Source organism: Muntiacus reevesi, chromosome 9 (assembly GCF_963930625.1).
Source record: "Muntiacus reevesi chromosome 9, mMunRee1.1, whole genome shotgun sequence".
NCBI lineage: Eukaryota > Metazoa > Chordata > Mammalia > Artiodactyla > Cervidae > Muntiacus > Muntiacus reevesi.
The window spans coordinates 39,965,272-39,988,015 of NC_089257.1; the positions used below are offsets into that span (position 1 = coordinate 39,965,272).

The following is a 22,744-nucleotide window of genomic DNA, read 5'->3' on the forward strand; positions in this document are numbered from 1 at the left end:
GCATTGGCAGACGCCGCCGCCACTCTACATCCGCCCTGTTATTCATTGGACCACGGGTCTTTTGAAACCGAACGTGAGGGCTGTCTTTGGGAGACTAGGAGAGGGGGAAGAGGCGGGACCGAAGGATTAGGGGGAGGAAAGGGGAGGGGTGGTGAGGAGGGACATGGAGTGCCGCCCTTCGTCGCCGCGGTTGGCTGGGAGAGAGTAGTGACGTCACACAGGGCCCCTCGAAGTGGGCTGGTGAGTGGCTACATCGGGCGGGGGGTGGGATAAGAGTGATGACGCTAGGTCGAGGCTCCGCCCCTTCTTTGGAGCGGAGACACCCAGACTGCTGAGACCCGGGCCAATCAGAGTGAAGCTCCAGGATGGCATGGTAACTGTTCTATCTTTCCTTTGCCTCAGTCCGCGGGTGGTCATGGGAAAGTTCTCCTGTCGTCCGGCCCTCATTTCCTGGCCAGACCACGTGCGGAGCTGGAGGGCCCGCCTAGGAGGTCTATCTGCGTAGCTCGCCTGCAGCTGCTCCAAGGCCTCCTAACCTGGCCTTCTTGTCTCCTGACCTATACCAGCCCAACATAACCTCTCCCTCTCTGAATCCGTAGAATAGACTTTGGGAGTGTTAGTGATACCCTAAGGGAATGGCTCAGCTTAGGGTTTGGTACAAATGACAATTCTTGGGGCTTCTTTCCCACCTGCACTTTAGGAACCCCTAAAGTTCTAATTGAAATGTTCCCGCCTCCTCTGGGATACCTTTGTGGATCAGTCTTTCCCAGAGAGTTGGGGTGATGCTTGGGCAAGCGTCTGTTACAGCTTTGTTGCTTAGTATTCTGTTACTTTCTTATCTTCAGGGCAGGGCTCTTGGAGGTTAGATCTTCATTTTCAAATTGTTGTTCCTTTCCCCCAGGGTTAGCCCAGAGCAGGAGACTGATTATCTCAAAGGGGTGAGTTGAACATCTCCTGGAAACTAGATCTAGTGACTAAGTGAAAGATGAAAGTCACTCAGTCTGACTCTGTGACCCCATGAACTATACAGTTCATGGAATTCTCCAGGCTGGAATATTGGAGTGGGTAGCCTTTCCCTTCTCCAGGGGATCTTCCCAACCCAGGGACCGAACCCATGTATTCTGCATTGCAGGCGGATTCTTTACCAGTTGAGCCACAAGGGAAGCCCCAAGTGACTAAGCGTTCCACACAAAATAGCAAATACTGTGCTCAGAAAGCAAAACCTATTAGGATTACCACTCCACCACCCCCTCCTCCTGGGACATTAATACAAGATTGAAATAAGCTCTACCCAAAACATGGATAAAGTTAAATAGAGGGTTTTCAGTGGTGGCAAGGGATTAGAGATACTTAAAAAGTGGAGTGGTTGTAAAGATAAGATAATGGGTGGAAGAAACCTAGTACATTGTAGTTGTTCAGAGATGCTTGAAGGAAGAAAAAAGTAAATATATGGATGGTCAAATAGTAAAGCTAAACTTCCAACTCTAGACACCTTCCCCTAACTCCTCCATCAAAGTATTACTCCTTTTTCTTCCACCCTCCCTTGACTGGGCTCAGCATCAGAAACTCATTAGGTCTCCCTGGAGGCTTACAGCAACTTCCTTACTGCCCTCCTGAATCTTTGATTTCTCACTTTCCAATCCTCAAACCCAACTCTGTTTAAGCCTCTCCTCTACCTACTTATTTTGATGACCCTGAGGTAAGGTGCACATTAAGTGTTTGATGCAGAAATGAGTGAATTACTTTATTAAGTATGGGATTTTTGAGTCAGAGAACCCTGCCTTTAAATCTGAGCCCAACCATATATTAGCTGGGGAAATTTCTTAACCCTTCTGAACCTCAGTTTCCTTGTCTGTAAAATGGGGATAATAACAGTACTTGCCTTACAGAGTTGTGAGAATTAAATGAAATAAAACATATGGTACCAGGTACTCCAGTACCTTCAATAAATAGTAGGTATTATTTGTATTCTTTAAAAAGGTTAAGAAACTCCCATTCTAAGACATGGACTCTGAAACAGACAAGAATCTCAGAAATATGCCTTATGTGAGTGAGTATTTCAGTCCAGAGTATTAGCAGGTGTGTAGGAGCTGAACCTCTTAAGTAGTGTATACTTGCCGGAAGGCTAGAGGAGGAGACATTGGACAAGAAGTGCTCCAGAATGAATTTCCTATCACCATGGTGATTTCTAGGTAGAAGAACCTCTTGTTACATACTCTGGTAGGCATGTGGCCCACAGGCTCATCATTCCCAGGGACTTCTGCCCCAGGAAGGACTTCTTTCTGGGCCAAGGCTTCCTGGGTCCACATACTCTTACTCTGCCTAATTCTGATAACACCCCTTTCGATTGTCATCATCTTCCTTCTTCCCCTGTAAAGCCAAGGAGTTTGGTGCATGTTCACAAAAGTTTGCTAAGCCAGGTTTTGTCCTGTGTATCAGGAGCTCAGAGATGTCCCCTGCTCAACACTGCCCTGACCAAGAGAGACAAAGCTAAGTAAAATCCATTCTATCCTAGGAGCTCCCAGTCTCTCATACACACATCCTGAGAACTCACTCTATGCAGCTCTCCAGGGAGGAGACAGACCTGTAAGGACTAAAGAATCATGAAAGAGCAAGAGACTTACTTCCAGCGAGATGATTTTCCATTTCTTTCTTTTTTTTTTTATTTTCCATTTCTTATATAGTATATTGGGAAGAGCAGCAGAGTTAGATTCAAACAGATGTAAGTTCACGTCCTAGATCTGCTACTTTTTAGATCCTGCACAAATTATTTAATTATTCTATATCCCAGTTTCCTTGTCTGTAAAGTGGGCACAACAATATCAAATCTGATCATAGAATTTGCAAAGAATTGGGCCCCTGTGTGGCACATAGTAAGCATATAGTAAATGTTGATTTCCTTTTTCTTTTCCTATAACTTGATAAGGAAGGGTGATGTTTATAAATGGCATATAACTAGATTTATCAATATATAAATCTTTTGTGAATATCTTTGACTTTTAACTAGAGCATTTAATCAATTGCATTTAATGAATTTACTTGTATACTTACTGATTTTATCTAACATTTTATGCTTTCTCTTTCCTCCAGATGTTCTGTTTCTGTTTCTCTTCTTTTTAAAATCTATTAAAAAAATTTTTTTTCTTTGGTAAGAATAACTGCCATTTACTGAGGCCCAGCTCTTTGCCAGATTTTTAAAATTGAGATATAATTTTCATAATATAGCATTCACCCATTTGAAGTGTACAATTCAGAGGGCTTTAGTATATTTGCAAGGTTGTGCAAACACCACCACTATATAATTCCAAAACATTTTAATAATCCAAAAAAGAAACCCCAGACCCATTAGCAATAATGTCCCATCTCCCTTTCCTCCCAGCTTCTGGCAATTTACTAATCTGAGACTTTTTCTGTCTCAATGGATTTGCCTATTCTGGACATTTCATATAAATAGAATCATAAAATACATGGCCTTTGTGTCTGACTTCTTTCACATTGCATAGTGTTTTCAAGGTTCATCCAAGTTGTAGCATGCATCAGTACTTCATTCCTTTTTATAAGTAGGATAATATTCCATTTTATGAATAAACCATATTTTGTTTATGCATTCATGAGTTGTTTCCACCATAAATAATGATTATTCCACTATGAATAATACTGCTATGGACATTCTTGGACAAGTTTTTTGTGAACATGTGTTTTTAATTCTCTTGGGTTTATACCTAGGAGTAAATTTGCTATAGGGTCATCTAGTAACTCTATGTTTAACTTCTTAAGGAACTGCCAAACTGTTTTCCAAGTGGCTGTATCATTTTACATTCCCTCCAGCGATGTATGAGGGTTTTAATCTGTCCACATCTTTGCCAATACTTGTAATTTTCTTTTTTCTTCCTTTTTTAAAATAAAATTATAGCAGTGCTAGAGGGTGTGAAGGAGAAGGAAATGGCAACCCACTCCAGTGTTCTTGCCAGGAGAATCCCAGGGACGGGGGAGCCTGGTGGGCTGCCGTCTATGGGGTCGCACAGAGTCGGACAGGACTGAAGCGACTTAGCAGCAGCAGAGGGTGTAAAATGACATCTCACTGTGGGGTTTTCTTAATACATTTCCCTAATGACTAATGATGTTGACCATCTTTTCATGTGCTTATTGTCTACTTAAATCTCCTTTCTTGCAGTCTTGGATTATTTCATTTTTCTTCCTGCATCAGTTTGGAAATTAAATTATTTTTCTATTATTTTAGTGATAGTCTTAGAAGTTACCACATGCATTTCTCACTTACTAAGGTGTCATGCTAATCAATACCTTTATAGAAAGGGTAGACTTTGCTGAGACAAGGAAAAGATGAATTCCAGGCCAGATGAACAGGGAGAACAGAGATGTGGGACCAGAAAATAGCCCAGTGTATCCATGTGTTCAAACTGGAACTTCATCTTAGAAGTGATAGGAGCCAAAGAATGTTCTGCAGAACAATGAAGATGTAATTGCTATCTGAGGCAGAGTGGAGCTAGAGCAAGATGGGTGAGCTTAGGGTGAGTAGTTTAAAGCCATTCAAGAAAGATGTCTCTGCCATGAAAAAATTTCTAAGAACAAAGAACACTCCACTTCAACCCAGGAAGACTTTCCTGGGGCTGCCCAGGAGGCAGGGCAGAGTTTGGCCTGATGTGGCCAGATGCTTTCACACTGCCTCTGTCTCTGCTACTTCACCTATCTCCAAGCCATGCCCCCTCTGCCTCTACTCTCTATCCCCAGCAGTCATTCTTCAGCCTTTCTTGCAGTTCCTAAATCTCTTCTTGATATATCTAAATTCTGCCCATCCTTCAAAATCCGGTTCAATTAAATCAATCCAGCAAATGTTTTCTGGGCTCCTATTGTATGCCTGTCCTGAACTGAGCTGAGAGATTCAGAAATAAATGAAACAGGTGGAGGTTCTGTCCTTAAATGAGCTCCCAAGAAGATGGAGGGAATAGGTAGCAAATTATTTTGCTTTATTGTGGTCAGAGCCCTAAAAAGGGTGTGATGGAAAGCCATCAGAGACTGCCTGTGGAGTGGGGAGATGGGCAGATCATGGGGATAGGGAGAGATAAGGAGAAAGTTAAGCAGAGCTCCATGTAAGAGGTGAGTATAGTTAAAAATACGTGGTTGCTGGAACAGAGGATGACCAGATTATGAAAGATGTTGAATATTGCACTAAGGAGTTTGCCCTAGATCCTAAAGGGCATGTGTATGTGTGTGCTGAGTCACTTCAGTTGTGTCCGACTCTTTGTGACCCTATAGACTATACCCCACTAGGCTTCTCTGTCCATGGGATTCTCCGGGCAAGAATACTGGAGGGGGTTGCCATGCCTTCCTCCAGGGGATCTTCCAGACCCAGGGATTGAACCTGCATCTCTTATGTCTCCTGCAGGTTCTTTACTACTAGTGCCACCTGGAAAGCCCCCAAAGCATTGAGGATTTACTAATTTGCTGCAGGGGCCAGATGTGATCAGCTCTCTGTCATTAAAAGAGCCAATGTGACTGTAAAGGGGCAGATGATGGAGAGGTGGGAGGGTAGTGAAGGAGATCTACAGGGAGCATTCCTCGACAACTACATCCCACCTTCACTTCCCCTGTTCTGCACCCCCACCCCCCACCTCTGCACCACCCCATGCTCCTGAAACAACCTGAAAACAAATTCTCAGACAGCTTGGACTATCTGGTATGCGTATGTGCAAAAGGGATTGGAGCGGTGATCATGGCTAAGGCCTTAAAGATGGTGGTGGTGTTTCAGGCACAGGTCTCCTTGGGGTGTGTCTAGGCACCAGGCAAACCAACTGGGAGGTCAGGAGACACCGGAAAGCTTCAACAACAGCAGCAGCTGTTTGGACAATGAACAAATGCCAGTTCAGCAAACACAGTGCCTCCTGAGTAAGGGTCAGACTAAATGCTTAGATACTTGTTCAAATTCTTCCTCTGTAAAACGGCTTTCATCAAACTTAGCTCACCAGATTATTAAGATATCAACTAAGAGTATGCATATGAAATCCCTGGCACATAGTAAGAACTTATCTTTTTCTTCCACTTTTCTTCGTATAAATCAAGTAGGAGTCAGTCTTTCAAACTGACAGTGGAAGAAACAAATTCAGAGAGGATCAGTGACTGCTGAGGTCAGACAATTTAGAAAAGGCTCAATCAGGACAAGTTCTGGCTGTAGCTGACACATCTAGCTGTAGTTAGTGTGGTATATTAAGTACATTCCACATACCTGGCATGTATATTATCTAATTCTTACAACAACCCTATAACGTGGATATTCCTAAAACCATTTTACAGATGAGGAAACTGAGACTCAGGATTGTATGATGGGAAATTGCCCAAATCACCAGATAATTAAAGAACAGTTAGAGTGCCTCAAGTTTCAGGCATTAGAGGTAGTCTAGAGGCAGGGAGAAAGGACCCAGCCCCAGGGAATAGTACTTAGAGCCAAAGGAACAGATAAGGGGTTAAGATAGGAAGCAAGGGCCAGGAGCAGGCACGTGTGGGTTGGAGCTAGACAAAGAGGGTGACAGGAAGCCCCAAGGAAGAAAACCTAAATCCTTTTCAAAACTAAATAGGAGTTGTTCTTTCAGTAAAGGTTTACTAATTGCTCGCTTGCCCTGGGACCTTAAAGGACAGGGTTGGGGAGAACTCAAGTCAAGAAAAGTAGTTTTTTTTTTTTTTCTTTTTTTTTTTTTTAATTTTCCAGTGGGTTTTGTCATACATTGACATGAATCAGCCATAGAGTTACACGAATTCCCCATCCCGGTCTCCCATCCCACCTCCCTCTCCACCCGATTCCTCTGGATCTTCCCAACCCAACAGGCCCAAGCACTTGACTCATGCCTCCCACCTGGGCTGGTGGTCTGTTTCACCACAGATAATATACATGCTGTTCTTTCGAAACATCCCACCCTCACCTTCTCCCACAGAGTTCAAAAGTCTGTTCTGTACTTCTGTGTCTCTTCTTCTGCCCTGCATATAGGGCCATCGTTACCATCTTTCTAAATTCCGTATATATGTGTTAGTATACTGTAATGTTCTTTATCTTTCTGGCTCACCTCACTCTGTATAATGGGCTCCAGTTTCATCCATCTCATTAGAACTGATTCAAATGAATTCTTTTTAACGGCTGAGTAATATTCCATGGTGTATATGTACCACAGCTTCCTTATCCATTCATCTGCTGATGGGCATCTAGGTTGCTTCCATGTACTGGCTATTATAAACAGTGCTGCGATGAACATTGGGGTGCATGTGTCTCTTTCAGATATGGATTCCTCAGTGTGTATGCCCAGAAGTGGTATTGCTGGGTCATATGGCAGTTCTATTTCCAGTTTTTTAAGAAATCTCCACACTGTTTTCCATAGTAGCTGTACTAGTTTGCATTCCCACCAACAGTGTAAGAGGGTTCCCTTTTCTCCACACCCTCTCCAGCATTTATTGCTTGTAGACTTTTGGATAGCAGCCATCCTGACTGGTGTGTAATGGTACCTCATTGAGGTTTTGATTTGCATTTCTCTGATAATGAGTGATGTGGAACATCTTTTCATGTGTTTGTTAGCCATCTGTATGTCTTCTTTGGAGAAATGTCTGTTTAGTTCTTTGGCCCACTTTTTGATTGGGTCATTTATTTTTCTGGAATTGAGCTTCAGGAGTTGCTTGTATATTTTTGAGATTAATCCTTTGTCTGTTTCCTCATTTGCTATTATTTTCTCCCAATCTGAGGGCTGTCTTTTCACCTTATTTATAGTTTCCTTTGTTGTGCAAAAGCTTTTAAGTTTCATTAGGTCCCATTTGTTTATTTTTGCTTTTATTTCCAATATTCTGGGAGGTGGGTCATAGAAGATCTTGCTGTGATTTATGTCAGAGAGTGTTTTGCCTATGTTCTCCTCTAGGAGTTTTACAGTTTCTGGTCTTACATTTAGATCTTTAATCCATTTTGAGTTTATTTTTGTGTATGGTGTTAGAAAGTGTTCTAGTTTCATTCTTTTACAGGTGGTTGACCAGTTTTCCCAGCACCACTTGTTAAAGAGATTGTCTTTTTTCCATTGTATATCCTTGCCTCCTTTGTCAAAGATAAGGTGTCCATATGTTCGTGGATTTATCTCTGGGCTTTCGATTCTGTTCCATTGATCTATATTTCTGTCTTTGTGCCAGTACCATACTGTCTTGATGACTGTGGCTTTGTAGTAGAGTCTGAAGTCAGGCAGGTTGATTCCTCCAGTTCCATTCTTCTTTCTCAAGATTACTTTGGCTATTCGAGGTTTTTTGTATTTCCATACAAATTGTGAAATTATTTGTTCTAGTTCTGTGAAAAATACCGTTGGTAGCTTGATAAGAAAAGTAGTTTTTAATAAGACACCTTCCCTGTAGATTTGAAGCCCCCAGGAGTGAGCAGGATATCTCTGGGTACCCCACCATTGCCCAGCTCAGGGCCTGCACAGAGAGGGCCTAGGCTGAGTAAATGAACAAGACTGAATGAACGCAAAAGGGCTCTGGCAAGTTAATCAAACCTGGGCCTCTATTTCCCCTTCTACAAAGTGATTATGATAGCCCCCTTGTGGGATTAACAGTATATAGTGATTAAGGAAATGCCCTTAGGTGCTAGACCGAACCCTGGTCCTGACGCTTGCTAGCTGTGTGAGTAGGTAACTTGGCGTCTCTGTTTTCCCTTGGTGAAATGGAGATATTAATAGTATCTACTGCATAGGGCTTTTATGAGGATTAAATGGGATAACACATAAAATGTAGAAGAGTGCCTGGGACACAGGAAGTGCTCAAAATGTGTGGACTCAAAAAGTGGGAACAATGTGATGGAAACAGTGTCTACCTCAGGCGTCCTGCACCTGCTGCATGTGCTCAGACAACCTCACATTGTAACTAGAGGAGGGATTGCCGGCCCCTTCATCCTTTTTCCCTGTTGAGGTAGGATGGTCTTTATAAATGTAGCCACGAGTCCCTCTGCGGGGTCCGTCAGGATGGGGAAGGAAGCCTGACTGGGGGCTGGTTTCTGGGGATCAGCCCTCACGGTGAAGAGAGACCCAGGACTGGGCGAGGGAAGGAGATCAGCTGTCTTACGACAGATGTGATCAGGCGCCCTCTCCTGATCAAGGGCAGGAATAGCTCCCGCCCAGAGTTTCGGGGGTGGGCCCCACGGGATCTCACTCCTTGTTATATGCTCTTTCTTTGCTGAAATGCCCCGATTGGGTTCTGGGGAGTAAAGTTTAGGGGAGGGGCGCCGAGGCTGGGGCTAAACTGGTTTAGTGTTTTAAAAGGGCGGAGCTGGATAATTCGTCTAGTTTGGGGTGGGAGGTGGATAGACACCGGGGTCAGGAAATGAGAGAATTCGGGGCCGTCCTGAATTAACTGTATGTTCTTTCAACAGGTGATGGAACGCTGCTGAGAGGTAAGGTGACAAGGTGGCTTATCCAACGTGTCAAACCCAGTTGTCCGGGGCTCTTCCGGCTGCCCCCACGCAGCCGGAATTAGTGGGGGAGACCAGGACTGGATCGGCATGGCATGAAGGGACGCCAGATTAAGGGGGACCGCTCTGGGTCCTGGGCCGCAGAAGCGGGGAGGGGCCAGCAGAGCAATTGGGCGCAGTTTCCTTGCAAAGTTCCGCCTCGAGCGCGCCGGCCCCGCCCCCGCCGTTCCCGCTCCGCCCCGCCCCCTGCCGCTAGCCCCCCGGGCAGGGGCTGGGTTTCCCCCGGGTGCTCCCGGCTCCAGGCCTGCGCCGGCGCGGCCTTTTCGCCGCCGCACCCTGGGTGAGTACGGGGATTGGTGTTTGGGGCTGCCCGGCAGCCCCACTTGGGGGAGCTCGATCACGCGGTCTGGCTTCCGCAGGGCCGGGCCACAGGCTGTGGGGGTCCCAGCCTGCCCAGGAACCGCTGCTCTCCTCTCCTGGCTGGCTGAGCTGACCCCTTTCCCCTCTGCTCCCCGACCTGGGCCCGATGTGCCGATGTGCCGGAGTGAGCTCTCCCCGCTTCACTCCGCAGCGACTCCTGGTCCAGATTCTACCAAGAGGGAGGTGCAGGGAGCTTTGCAACCCCGTAGACGAGTTTCAAATCCCAGCTCTGCCAGTCATTAGCCTATGACCTTGAGCGAGTGTTAACCTCCTTGAGCCTCACTTTCTTCTTCTGTAAAATGGAAATATACAGGCCATAGTGCCTACCTCGTAGAGTTATATAGTGAGGATTGAAAGAAACAATGTATATCTAGTGCTGAGCAGGGTGCCTAGTATTCATCCAATAAGTGTGGATTTTGGACTGGAGCCTGAAAAAGGTGTTTGAGGATCTCTGGAAATAAACTAGGGATACTGCTGAGAAAGCAGTTTTCAATTAAGTGGTACCTGTGTAGAAGACAGAGTTGACTGGGGCTGAACAGCTGCCCTTCAGATAGTGAGCTCCCTATCCTGAGGCCTGGGAGAGTAGAAAGACCCAGTTGGTAGGGACTTATTAGTAATCCAGATCACAGGCCCCGAGTGGTTAGGTGACTTGCCCAAGGTCACACAGCTAAAAGGGAGGTTAGGTATCCCTCCAGGAAGTGGAACAGACTATTCCTGAAACCTTATCTTCCACTGCCTTAGGCACTGCCTATTCATTCCCTGAGGATCTGCTCTTCAGTTTGGGGGTCCCAGTGATTCCTGAGTGATCCAGAGCAGCTGACTTCAGGAAGGGACGTTAGAAAGGGGCACTAGTACAATTACAACCACAGAATCTGGATTTGGGCTAGGTGGGGAAGGCCTTTGGGGATGATCCAAACAATGTCAGAATGTGCTTGGTTGGGAGGGCCACCAGAGCCACTTCCACCACTCTCTGGCAAGTGTCTGGCCCTCTGGAAGTACTGGAGCTTGAGCAGTTGGGGGAGGCTGCCTGACAGCCTGGCAGAGAGGTGGGTGGAGGGAGATGGATGAGAGGCATATCCACCTGGCATTTTCCGGATTCCAGGAGGAGGCTGGCCTCCAGGAGGTCAGGGTTCTTCCTGAGGGCGGAGCCAGGCAGAGCTGGGGCTTGAACTCCAGGCCAGGCCCTGGAGTCCAGAAGGGCGGGCTCTTTGTGTATCTGAGTCAGCCATAGTTTGGCAATTGGATGCCTAAGTTCTGAGGACGGCTTTCCCTCAGGCTCAGCATATGGTTTTGAGAAAGGACCTTCCTCTCTCTGTGTTGGTTTCTCTGTCTTTAAAATGGGAACAGGGCTAACTCATCTATATAGGACTTGTTTTTCTAGCTTTTTTCCTCCTAGGGACAGTTTCCCCTTCTCTTCCCCCCGCTAGCCTGACCCTTCTGCCCAGAGCTCTGGCTCAGGGAGGAGGGGGTCAAGGAAGGCCAGAGTGCAGTGTGTGATGTTGAGTGCCATGTCTCCTCTCTGCTAGCTCTTCCTTCTATTTGCTGTGTTACCCTGAGCAGGGTCCTGCCAGTCTCTTGGCCTCAATGTCCTCTTCTATGCCCTGGGGTTGGGGCTGGATTAAGATTGCTGGTGTATACTTGGCTGGTAGTATAAGGCCTGACCCTAAATAGCCTCATCTCATTGGAGGTGGGCAGACCTCAGACCTCACCTGGTTCCTGGAGGAGAGTGAACAGGCCCCTGGGGACTGGGAAGCCTCCAGAAGCTGACCAGGCAGCTCTCTTCAGCAAATAGCAAGCCTAGGCTAGCACCAGGCCTGATGCTGCAAAGCCTTTCAGTCTCAAAACACGTGAGGCAAGCGGGTGGGGACAGGCAGGGGGTTGGTGTTCTGCTGGCTTCCATGGAGTCCTTGCCACAGTGGACTGCGGTGCAGGCACACAGAGCCCACAGAGCCTGGGAAGGAACTGAAGGTGCAGAAAGGCCCTGAGCCGATGGATGAAGCAGAGAGAGCTGATGGGAGGCCCTGAAACATGGAGGCTCCAAGGTCTGGGGGAGGAGATGGGCCATTCTGACCACTGGGAGGTTTTAGGATTGGTTCCTGAAACAAGAGAGACTAGTTCAACCAGCTTCTGTCAAGCCAGGCATAGGGATGAGAAGTTTTCCCGACTTACTCAAGCTTCATCTTAGCATAGATTTGGTTCATTCTTTCCTCTGAAATGGAGGGTGAATGTACTCATGGGAGTCTGAGTCCATCTTCCTTGTCCTGGGCAGTAGCTGTTCAAGCTTAGGGGCTCGGTGGCTTCCTTCCCAGATTCCCCCCACCCCACAGCTAAGCTGAGGACCGAGCACAAGGGCTGGCTTCCCCACTGAGTACCAGCCTCACTACCTTGGGCCCTGACAGCACACCACTCCATCCCCAGGTCTGACAAGATGTACCAGGTCCCACTGCCGCTGGACCGGGATGGGACCCTGGTCCGGCTCCGCTTCACCCTGGTGGCCCTGGTCACAGTCTGCTGTCCACTTGTCGCCTTCCTCTTCTGCGTCCTCTGGTCCCTGCTCTTCCACTTCAAGGAGACTACGGCCACACACTGTGGGGTAGGGTTTGTTGGAGGCGGGGGTGGGCATTGATACCTTGTATTCAGGCCTAATCAGGTTTGTTTTGAATCCTGAATCTCTTGTAACAGAATTAGCCATCACACGTTACTGGGCTGCTGGGGGGTGGAGGGGGTGCCTGCAAATGGAGGTCCCAAGGACTAGTCTCCCTCCACCTTTCATGGAAGTCACTGGGGGTCAGGGTCCCTAAAGTTGGGCAGTTTCAGAACCCGGAACCCAATCCTTACTTCACAGAGGGGCAGATTCAGCAGCCCCAGGGTTATCTGGAGGGTAGAGAATAAGACTGGGCTAGAGGGCACTTGGGGCTTCTTAGTGTGGCCCTGTCTCCATGGGAATATGATTATGTAAGTGTGTGTGTTAACTGTGAGGGACATGACTATAATGGCTTTGATTGGGGTCTGTGTGTGAGAGAGACTATATCTGTGCCTGTCTGACTGGAGACCTGATTATATGTGTGTACATTTGTTTTCTGGGGTAAGTCCCATGACCTCTGAGGTTCCCTAGGTAGCCATATACCCTCTGGATAGGGATATGGGATGTTGAGCTAGGAAGAAAGATGTGAGTTCTTTCTCTGTAGATTATTGGAGTAAATGGGGTAAGACTCTGTGAACCTTTATTATCTTCCTAGTTCATCCGCTGATTCTGTATTACTTGAGACTCAGGGACAGCCTCACTTTCCCCATGTCTAAAACAGGGTTGAGAATTCCTGTTCTCTTCCTTCTCAGGGTTAGTGTAGAACTCCAGGTAGAGGAGATGGGAAGATGGTTTGGGAAATGTGAAGCGTGAGGAGCAGAAGGAGGAAGAGAAAAAGGAGACAGGGCAGGAGAGAAAGTTAGCCAAGGGTCTTTAAGTGGGAAAGAGGACATGAACCCTTGGACTAGCCTCATAGAGAGCTCAGAAGGCCCCCAAATAGCTGAATTTCCCATCTTCATATAAAGAGCATCTGCTCAAGAATATGGGGTACAGCCACGACTGGGATCTGACTGGCAGGCGTGGGGGCCCACTTCATTTGTTCGTATGACTTGAAGTTTTCCTTCTTCTTGATTTGTCCGTGGGTGGATGTGGGCCTTGAGTTGGCAGCCAGTCTGGTGAGACTTAGAACTAGGAGCCATCGGAAAGAACAGGACTGAAAGAAAATGGGATGAGCAGTTGATCTGAAGCAGAGGATCAGAAAGGATCCATCCAACAGCCTCTCCTGACCTGGTTCTCACCTTAGATAATGCATCCAATATTCCTTTACCTTGGCCAACTTCTCTTCATCTTCAAAACCCTTCTCAGGTGTCTTCTCTTTCAGATAGGCTTCTCTAGCCTCCATGGGGCAAGCTTAATCACTGCTTCCTCTGAGTGCTCATACAACTGGTGTTCTTCCATACAGTCCTGTCAACACTATGTGTGTCTCTCTTTCCTACTAGGCTGGGAGCTCCTTGAAGGTGGGCACTGCGTCTGAATTAGAAAGTATTTGTTGAACAAATGGATAGGACACCTGCCTCCCGCACCATCACACAGCAGCCCATTGCCCTGGGAAAAGGAAGGCATGATATAATGCAGTCACAGTCCATACAGAAAATTATAATATTTGTATGGCATATGGAGTTAGACGGAATAGGCTGTTTGCTCTGGCCCTTGTGGCGGGCTCCAAGGGATAATGGGATCAATAACCTCAGCATACTTATAACCCATTCTCAGCATACTGCTTGGGGAGCTAAGGCATAGGTAGCTGCTGGAAGGGTACTTGGCCTCTCTTGGGCAGGACTAGGCCTTGGGACCCCAGGGGTATTTTGTCCCTACTCCCTGGGAGTCCTGTGATGGATCCACGCGGAGATTTTCATATATGATCTGGATTTCTCACCCAGATACTAAAGAAGTATCTTTAGTCTGTAATTAGATGATTTTGCCTCTGCTTGCATGTCCCCAGTGATGGGGGTGCTTCTCTCCTTTCCAGGCAGCCGATTCCAAGGAGACTTTTTAACAAACAATTAGCAAGCTCTTTCTTACAGTGAGCACACCCTCTCTTTCTGGTGGGTGTCTGTCCTAGCTCTGGCTCTGCTTTGAGACCCTCGGAGCTACTTTTTCCACCTGGCTTCCAGATAGCCCTGCAGAGATGGGAAGTAATGCAGGGTCCCTTGAGTTTTCTCTCCTTAGGTAGCATGGTTCTGAGTCCGTCAGGCAATTGTTATAAGACATATGCTCCTGGGCTTGGCCCAGTTGATCACTATTCTCTTCGAGGCCCTGATCTGGGCACAGGACTTCCTATGACCTGGGCAGTACAGCCCAAAACAGGACTGTTCTATTCCTATTACTGGATATTAGACCTCTGAGAATGCAGCCTGCGCTGCCACTAGCTGTTTCTGCACAGGTGCAGGCTAGACACTGATACCTCATATTCAGCCCCCTCCAGATCTCTTTTGGACCCTGAATCTATTGTTTAAGATTAGTTAGCTCTCTGATGGGGCCCAGCTCCAACACAAAGGGGCTAAATCCCATTCTGCTTTTCCCCTTTCCCTTCCCAGAAACCTGCTTACATCCCTGGACCCAACCCTCAGAAAAGTCCCCACCCCCATCTCTGGCAAAGGGATCTGCCGTGGGCTGACCTTGGCCGCTATCACTTCTTACCTTTGCAGAATGTTCTGGGACTTAGGACACGGCCTTGTTGGTCCTGGGAAGGCTGTGTGCCTCAGCAGGCGTGGAGACCTGGGCGCTGTGGGCGGGAGGCAGGCCCTAGGGAGCTGGGGGTGGGACCCTGAAGTCTTAGAGCAGTCTCAGTCTGGCTAGAGCCCTCAACCCAAGCCCCGGATCCTTCAGCACCCAGTGTGAGTGTCGCTTCGTGCGCCTACCCCCACCCCAGTTCCCTGAAACTGAGCTGGACTAGTGTGAACTGGGGTTCCCTTAATGGAGGGAAGTCTGGTTCCCATGGGGAGGTTTGGTTCTAGGCTTTTTAATCCAAAGCCATCTCCATCTGCCCCCCAGAAGGAAGCCCAGCTTGAAAGGGTCATGGTGGTCAAGGGGAGTGGGGGAGGGCATTCTCTGTCTGGGGGAGAAGGGAGCAGAAAAAACCCACCCCCTCAGTCTGGGTCTCTGTTTCCTGGGTCTGGCCCAGTACAGCAGGCTCAACCTGAGCAGAGAAGAATCCCATGACCCTCAGATTCCTGAAAACCTGGAATTGGGTGATATGGTCTTCTCAGAGAGGAAAGAGATAGAACTCTGGGCCACCAGAGGGACCCTGGTATCTTGCGGGTCAGGGCACTGCTGGCCTGAGGCTTGGATCATTCTGAGCCTGGGGGTGGGATGGCTGATAGCCTGTGGTCCCACTGAATAGGTTCTGGGCCCTCCCATTGTTCCTAGTTGAACTTGGGTGAAGAGCAGGAATGTGGTCAGACAGGGTCAGTAGGAGAGCTTGGGCCACTCGGATCCAAGGGTCCTTTGTCTGGGTTACTTGGCCTGAAGAAGGCCTTGCTTGGAGACTTAAGCTGTCAGATGGCAAGAGGCCTTAGTCCTAATGTTTGATCCTTGCATAGTTCTGGGCCTTGGTCTTCCCTTCTGTGATTTGGGAATAATAATTCTTCCATCCTCTGACCCTTTTCCTGAGTGGTTATGAGGGTCATGGGAATGACGCAGGCCATCAGAACTCCCATGTCCAGGCCACTGGGAGCCTTGATTCTCCAGACTCTTCCAGAGGTGAACCTACAAGACCAGTATGCCAAGGGGATTCCTATGAGCTGACCCTGCCTCTCTCTACTGTCCTGTCCCTTCCCCCTTGTACCTCCTTTTCTGCACTTTTCTTTTTCCCTTGTGCCCTTCTTACTCTTTCTACTCTGCCTCTTCCCTGCCCTCTGAGGACCTGGCTCTAGAAAATGCCCCACCCTCCTAGGCCCAGGTGTCCCCACCAGGCCCCAAGTTGTGTCCGTTACCCTGCCTGAGCACCACTCCCTACAGGATGTTCTCTGCGGCCTCCCAGCCCTTGGACCCCGATGGGACCGTGTTCCGGCTCCGCTTCAAAGCCATGGTCTCATGGGTCATCACTTTCCCTGTGTTCGGCTTCTTCTTCTGCATCATCTGGTCTCTGGTGTTCCACTTTGAGTACACAGTGGCCACTGACTGTGGGGTGAGTGCCAGGCTCCCCAGCGCCTGGGTCAGGGCCAGTTCAAGAGATGGCAATAAGGGTAGAATGTCAGAGTCAGAGAGAAGGCGGGGTGGGGGGAGGGGGATAAAAGGATGATGGGGTGGGGGGGAGTCGGGGGGGGTGTGTTTTGGGGAGAGAGTCGGGGAAAGTAGAGTCACAGTCCTCCAAGAGTAGGAGAGGATTGTAGAGGGTGCAAGGTGGCAAAAGGGGAGGAGGGGAAGGGAAGAGAGAGGGAATAGGCAGGAAGAAACCTCGAGAGGGAAAAGAGAACTGAAGAAAGACCAGACTGGAAAGGAAGCCAGGACTGTGGGCTAAGATGAGGCCAGGAGTGAGGAGAAGTAACGAGTGGCTTCAGCCCAGACCAGAGGCCTGACCTGAGAAGACCCCAGCCCTGCTTTGGGTTCTTCTAGCTTGGTTTCTCTTCTGGCAGTCTCAGGCCCCACAACCTGTATCCTCAGAGCTCTGCCAGCTGGAAACCTAGAAGGAGCCCCTGCTTCTAAGAGCAGTCCACCAAGCCTTTCCTGAGGGCCCAGAGGGACGCAGGTTCTGTATCAGGGGCATGGAGTTGAACATGGACTTGCCCTTAGCATCTTATTCCTGCAAGAGACAGACTTAGGCACAGACATTCCCAGCACTGTGAGAGGAGATTCCTACTGTGATAAAAGGAGCACAGAGATGGTGGGTTCAAAAGAAGCTCTTCACCCAGCTCAGAAGTCAGAGACTTCCTTCCTGGAGTGAGGGTTGGGGTGGCGGGGGGAGGGGACTGAGGGTCCAGTGGGGATGACGTGGGTGGGAATTGTTGCTGTGGGGGTGAAGAAGGATTTTCATGAGTGCCAGGTTGACAACTTTGGTTTTATCCAGGGGACAATGGGGAGCTTTGGAAAGATTTTAAGCAGGAAAGGGACATGATCAGATTTGAGGTTTAGAAGACCATCTGGCTCCTGCATGCAGAACAGATTCAAGGGCAGCAGGGCAAGAGCAGGTTACAGGGGTTTAGTTCATGGTAGAGGATTTTCCAGAGCTGAGATGGGGACTGTGAGGTTAGAGAAGAGGGGATGGAGTTCAGAGAAGAGGAGCAGGTGGTTCTGATAGGAACGGGAGCTGTGAACATCTAGTGCTTAATACTCTGCGTTGTCATAGGAATAGGAGTTTTTATCCAGTTGGCAAGGGATGGGGAAGAGGATGGGTGGTAGGAAATAAAAAGTCATCCATAAAAGTCAGGGGACTTTTATCTGAGGCCAAAAGAATGAATCTCTAATGGTGAAACATGAGATGTTTTTGAAACATAAGGAAGTTTTTGGATCCCCTCCCTTTATACCATGTGAATTTCTAATCTGCTGCCCTGCCATAGATCCACCGGGTCATGTCCTCCAGGCCAAAGAGTTTCTACTCTTGGGGAAAGGAATTATGCTCACATCTCTCAGTACCCTTAGCTCTGGGCTTTTTGGGGAGGGGGATTTGGGTACTGTGTACCTGGGCTCTAACAGCTCCTATGTTGCTTGTTGCTGGCATTGTTGGTGAGTGGGGAACGTCAGTACTTGGGATGGCAGGAGTGAATATGAGTATCTATACCTGATTGTGTGTGTGTGTGTGTGTGTGAGAGAGAGAGAGAGAGAGAGAGAAAGAGAGAGAGAGAGAGAGAGTTTGAGTGAGTTGATGAAGGAGGCAGTTCTTACTCTTTGAATGCTGTGCCCACACCTAACCTGAGAGGAGCTTGCAAGGATGGGACGAGTAGGCACAGGGCCCTAATTCTCTAATCCTCCTGAGGCATCCCCCCAAACTCTGTGTCATCTCTACCCTTTTCCTGTTTCCCGGCATCAGTCAGGGCTCTGGGTCCTTGAGTGCTCTGGACTTTCCCAGCTAAGCCTTAGATGTTGGTACAGTTCTCCTTAAAGTAGCTGAGGGTGGGGCAGGAGTTTTCAGAATGAATATTCTAGGAAGTGAAGACAACACTCTCACTAACCCTACACAGGGGGCCTAGCCAGAGAAGCAGGAAAGTCAAGTGAAGAGGCTTGGAGGTCTCAGAAGTGTCCAGTCCAGATATGACTCCCACCTGTCACTCAGAAGCCGGCCTTCCCATGGTCAGTAGCCACAGAGATCACAGCCTTTTTTGCAGGCTTTTCAGGAAAGTTTGTCTTCTGAAAGCCATTGCTTATACTCACTGCAGGTGCCTTGCATACTTAGTATTCACCGTCAACCTGCAAGGCAGGTGATATCCCTATTTTGCCAATGAGGAAGGTAAAGCTCAGAGAGGTAAAGTGACTTGCTCAAGGTGACCCAGCTAAGAAAGGCAGAGCTGAGATGCACATCCATTGCCTCCAAGCTGCCTCATCACTGAATATCTGAGACTGATCTCGAGCTTTGGTATCTCAAGTTGTACCTTGAGAGCATCATCCTCTCTCTGAAAGCCCTGCACTCAGCTGCCTCTGGCAGTGCTGGGCGGGGGGGTGGGGTGGGTGGGAATCCATCTCCTTTTCTCTGAAGGCTTGAGAAGGCTCTGGCTGGTCCCACCCCAGGCCCTACCCAGCCCCATGAGCTGCCTCCATCATTACCTGCCTTCCTTGCCACTCTGAGATCCATTCAGCATCCCCCCTGGCAGACAGGAAGGGATCTTTCAGAACTCCATCTCTGAAGGCTGGTCCTGCTATCATCACAGCAGGGTCATTCCCTCTCTGGGTTTCTGGGCTCTGGTACTGCTCTGGCTCTTGTTGAAGGTCTAAAAGAGTCCACAGAGAGTGTGGGCAACAGACTGGTAACTTCTATAGTCATGGAATCCTTTAGAAATGCAGATTTTCAGATTCCAGACCTTCTGCATTCTCACACAATCCCAGATGAGTCGTGTGCATATTAAAGTCTGAGGTGCACTGCTTTAGGCACTGGAGTCTAAGAGATCCTCCTCCCAGTCAGGGTCTTCCTGTTCCCATCAAAACTACTGTTTACCTACCCTGCATTCTCTCACTGTCTCATATAAACAACACACCAGTCTTTGCAGTTGTGTGATATTATCTCCTCCTTCCTCAACTTTAAAGAATGACATTCCAGTTCCTTAAGAAATGAGGAATTCCAGGCTTTGAGAAAAATGGATGAGAGATATACATAAGAACAGGGTCATTTTCTTAGACTACACCAGGTTAGGAACACCCACTTTCTTCAATATGATCAGAATGGGGGTATTCTTCTGGCCCAGCTCCCTTGGGATCTCCCAGCACCCTGTATTGCCTTGCTACCCCTGACCAGAAGAACGAGTGAACTGAAAGCAGTCAGGAAAGGCTCCGTTGGGAAGTGAGTCCAGCTCTGTCCCAAGGAGGCTCAGATGTTTCCGTCCTTGGGACTGAATCTGGGATGCTGGGCTCATGGACCCTCCCATAGTTCCTTATCCAGGTCACAGCCCTGTGCTGTGGGCTCAGAGAACACCTTAACCTGGCTGTAGCTTTCCCAGCTATCTGTAGGGAGATGGAGACGGTCCCGCTTTGCACCCACACGAACCCCAGGTTGGCCGGGGAGTCAGAACCAGGCACAGGAGGGTCTGGGGCCTGGAAGGGGAGGTCTCCCCAGAGAGCTTCGAGGCCCTGAAGGAGGACTTCCCGGAGGGAGGGGACTGGAGCAGAACCTTCTGAGTGTCAAGGTGATCATCGGAAGAGAAAGATCTCAAGGTGGGCGGGGCATCAGGGGGTCAGCGCCCAGATGGGTCCCAACTCTCCAGGTGCCCAATTACCTGCCGTCGGTGAGCTCGGCCATCGGCGGAGAGGTGCCCCAGCGCTACGTGTGGCGCTTCTGCATCGGTCTGCACTCGGCGCCCCGCTTCTTGGTGGCCTTCGCCTACTGGAACCACTACCTCAGCTGTGCCTCCCCATGTCCCGGCTACCGCCCGCTTTGCCGCCTCAACTTCGGCCTCAATGTCGTGGAGAACCTCGCGCTGCTAGTGCTCACCTACGTCTCCTCTTCTGAGGACTTCAGTGGGTGTCCAGACAAGGGAAGGAGGAGCGGGGAAGGGTTCGGGGAAGGGGTGTCCTTGCCCCCTCCCTGCCCGGGATCTCCCGATGTGGGGCTTTGGGTGCTCCATGCAGTGCGTGCTCCCAACCCCCCTCTCTCCCTCCAGCCATCCATGAAAATGCTTTCATTGTGTTCATCGCCTCATCCCTCAGTCACATGCTTCTCACCTGCATCCTCTGGCGGCTGACCAAGAAGCACACAGTAAGTCAAGAGGTACGGTTTACCCCTAGTGGGGCTCCAGGCGGCCCAGAGGACAATCAAGGACACTCGTCCTCAGGATGTGGGTAACGGTGAGGTGGGAACTGGAGTTCTGTGGCGGACTGGGGCTACGACTGGACTTGGGGACAGGGGGAGGGTGATGGGTCGGAATCTGGGGTGGTTTGGGTAGTATGAGGAATTGGAGAACATTTCTAGAAGAGATGGAGGCTCCATATGGGAGTAGAGGGTGGGGCAGCACCTAGGCTGCAGCAGGTTAGGAGCACTGAGTCCTGGTCTGTGGTCTGTAATCATTCCAGTCTCTCCCCCCACCCCCGCCACACCCCCGCCACTTCTCTTCTCCCCACAGTATCTGGAGGTGTTGGGTTGGTAGATAACTCCAGGTAACTTACTCTGTCCTCCTGAAATGGGAGGGACCCAATGCCTCATTGGCCTCATTACACCCCCAAATGCAGGGCTATGAAATGCCCATCATTCCTGCTGCCCATGCCTGTGTCCCCTTCCATGACCAAGGATGGTTAAGACTCAGCCCAGGAGTGGGGGCCAAGAGGGGAGACTGTCCACACACATCTAACAAGCTGCAGAATGATCACAGAGCTCATCCCCTAGGACCGCAAGTCCTACAACTGGAAACAGCGGCTCTTCATCATCAACTTCGTCTCCTTCTTCACGGCTCTGGCTGTCTACTTTCGGCACAACATGTACTGTGAGGCTGGAGGTGAGACCAGGCGAGGATTCCTGGGTGGTCACAGTGACTCTGGGACGGCTATGATGCTTCCTGTCATGTGTGGTAGGACAGTGATCTTGGGGGCTGCCTGCCGTTGTGTTCCAGACTGTGTGTAGTGATGCGGTGGTGGTGGTAATCTAGCAAGAGGCCCCTGGAGGGTAGAGAAGGAAGCTGATCAGGCCCCGTTCCTTGTGTCCTCGCTGCAGTGTACACCATCTTTGCCATCCTGGAGTACACGGTCGTCCTGACAAACATGGCATTCCACATGACAGCGTGGTGGGACTTCGGGAACAAGGAGCTGCTCATTACCTCCCAGCCTGAGGAAAAACGGTTCTAAACGCTTCTCTCCTGCTGGGGAGGAGGCCCACTGCCCAAAAACTAGGAACAAGATACTACTCTGGCCTTCCCTCACCCTCTGTGTCCTCTCTGAGCCCTACTGAAGCTAGGGGAGAGGGGAAGGAGGGAGGAAGGGCCCGGGACAAGGTTTCACCCAGTCCTGCTGGCTTCTTCTTTCCCCCACTCCATGTGTAGGCACAGTAGGCCTTCAAGTAGCACCACTTGTACCTGAGAAGCCCCAAGAAGCTGAGCTGGCAGGAGAGCTCCACCATCTGGTGCTAAAAAAAGTCCTGAGGTTCATAACCACCATCCGGTTCTTGGCCTTTACATAGCCACCTCTCGCTGAGGTCAGGGACCACCGAGCAGTGGCTGCTACCAGAAAACCACAGCCATTTCTCCCCGTGGGTCATTCACTTGACTCGTGCTAATCATCTGCTCTGCACACTCAGGCCTGTGACCACAGGCCCTTGCTAAGGTTGCCCAGGTGTCCTAGCCCCGACTTCACCTCTGATTTGGTGTGTGCCCTTCCCTAGCTGTGCCTCCCTACATCCGTGTGGATGAAGCTGGGGTGCAGTGGGGTAGGGAGGCTGTATGATATCCGAGGGCTCTGCCGTTCTGCTTCTCCCTGTGGAGGTGGTGGTCTGTACCTAAAGGGTGACCTCCAGAAAAAGCCCTGGCACAGCATGTGTTTCCCCTTTTCTGAAATTGCTGACTTAAGACTCTTCCTCTTTGGCAAAGGTGCCAGGTAGAGGGGTCAGAGGCACAGATTCCTACCCTGAAACGGGCTCTCCGGTGTTCCCCCCCTCCTCCCTCCTGCCTTAGGCTCTGTGCTCTTTAGGTTGTACATTTTATTTCAAAGGGAAATAAATTTTTTTTTGTCAA

At 49.2% G+C, this 22,744-nt stretch overlaps 1 protein-coding gene across 8 annotated transcripts; it reads left to right on the plus strand.

Moving 5' to 3' along the window:
• The first annotated feature begins 316 nt into the window (after positions 1-316).
• Positions 317-22,740, plus strand: PGAP2 (post-GPI attachment to proteins 2). 8 transcript variants are annotated; one of them, XM_065944496.1, is made up of 8 exons: positions 323-373; positions 9,401-9,421; positions 12,278-12,452; positions 16,404-16,572; positions 20,294-20,546; positions 20,690-20,796; positions 21,409-21,517; positions 21,733-22,740. In XM_065944496.1, the coding sequence occupies exons 3-8, from the start codon at positions 12,319-12,321 to the stop codon at positions 21,861-21,863; spliced, it is 903 nt and encodes a 300-aa protein (XP_065800568.1). In that variant the 5' UTR covers positions 323-373; positions 9,401-9,421; positions 12,278-12,318; the 3' UTR covers positions 21,864-22,740. The 8 variants fall into 8 exon arrangements, with proteins under 8 accessions (XP_065800571.1, XP_065800568.1, XP_065800574.1 ...); XM_065944499.1 differs by lacking the exon at positions 16,404-16,572 and having other exon boundaries at positions 317-373; XM_065944502.1 differs by lacking the exon at positions 323-373 and having other exon boundaries at positions 9,408-9,421; positions 12,278-12,457; positions 16,389-16,572.
• Positions 22,741-22,744: the final 4 nt, after the last annotated feature.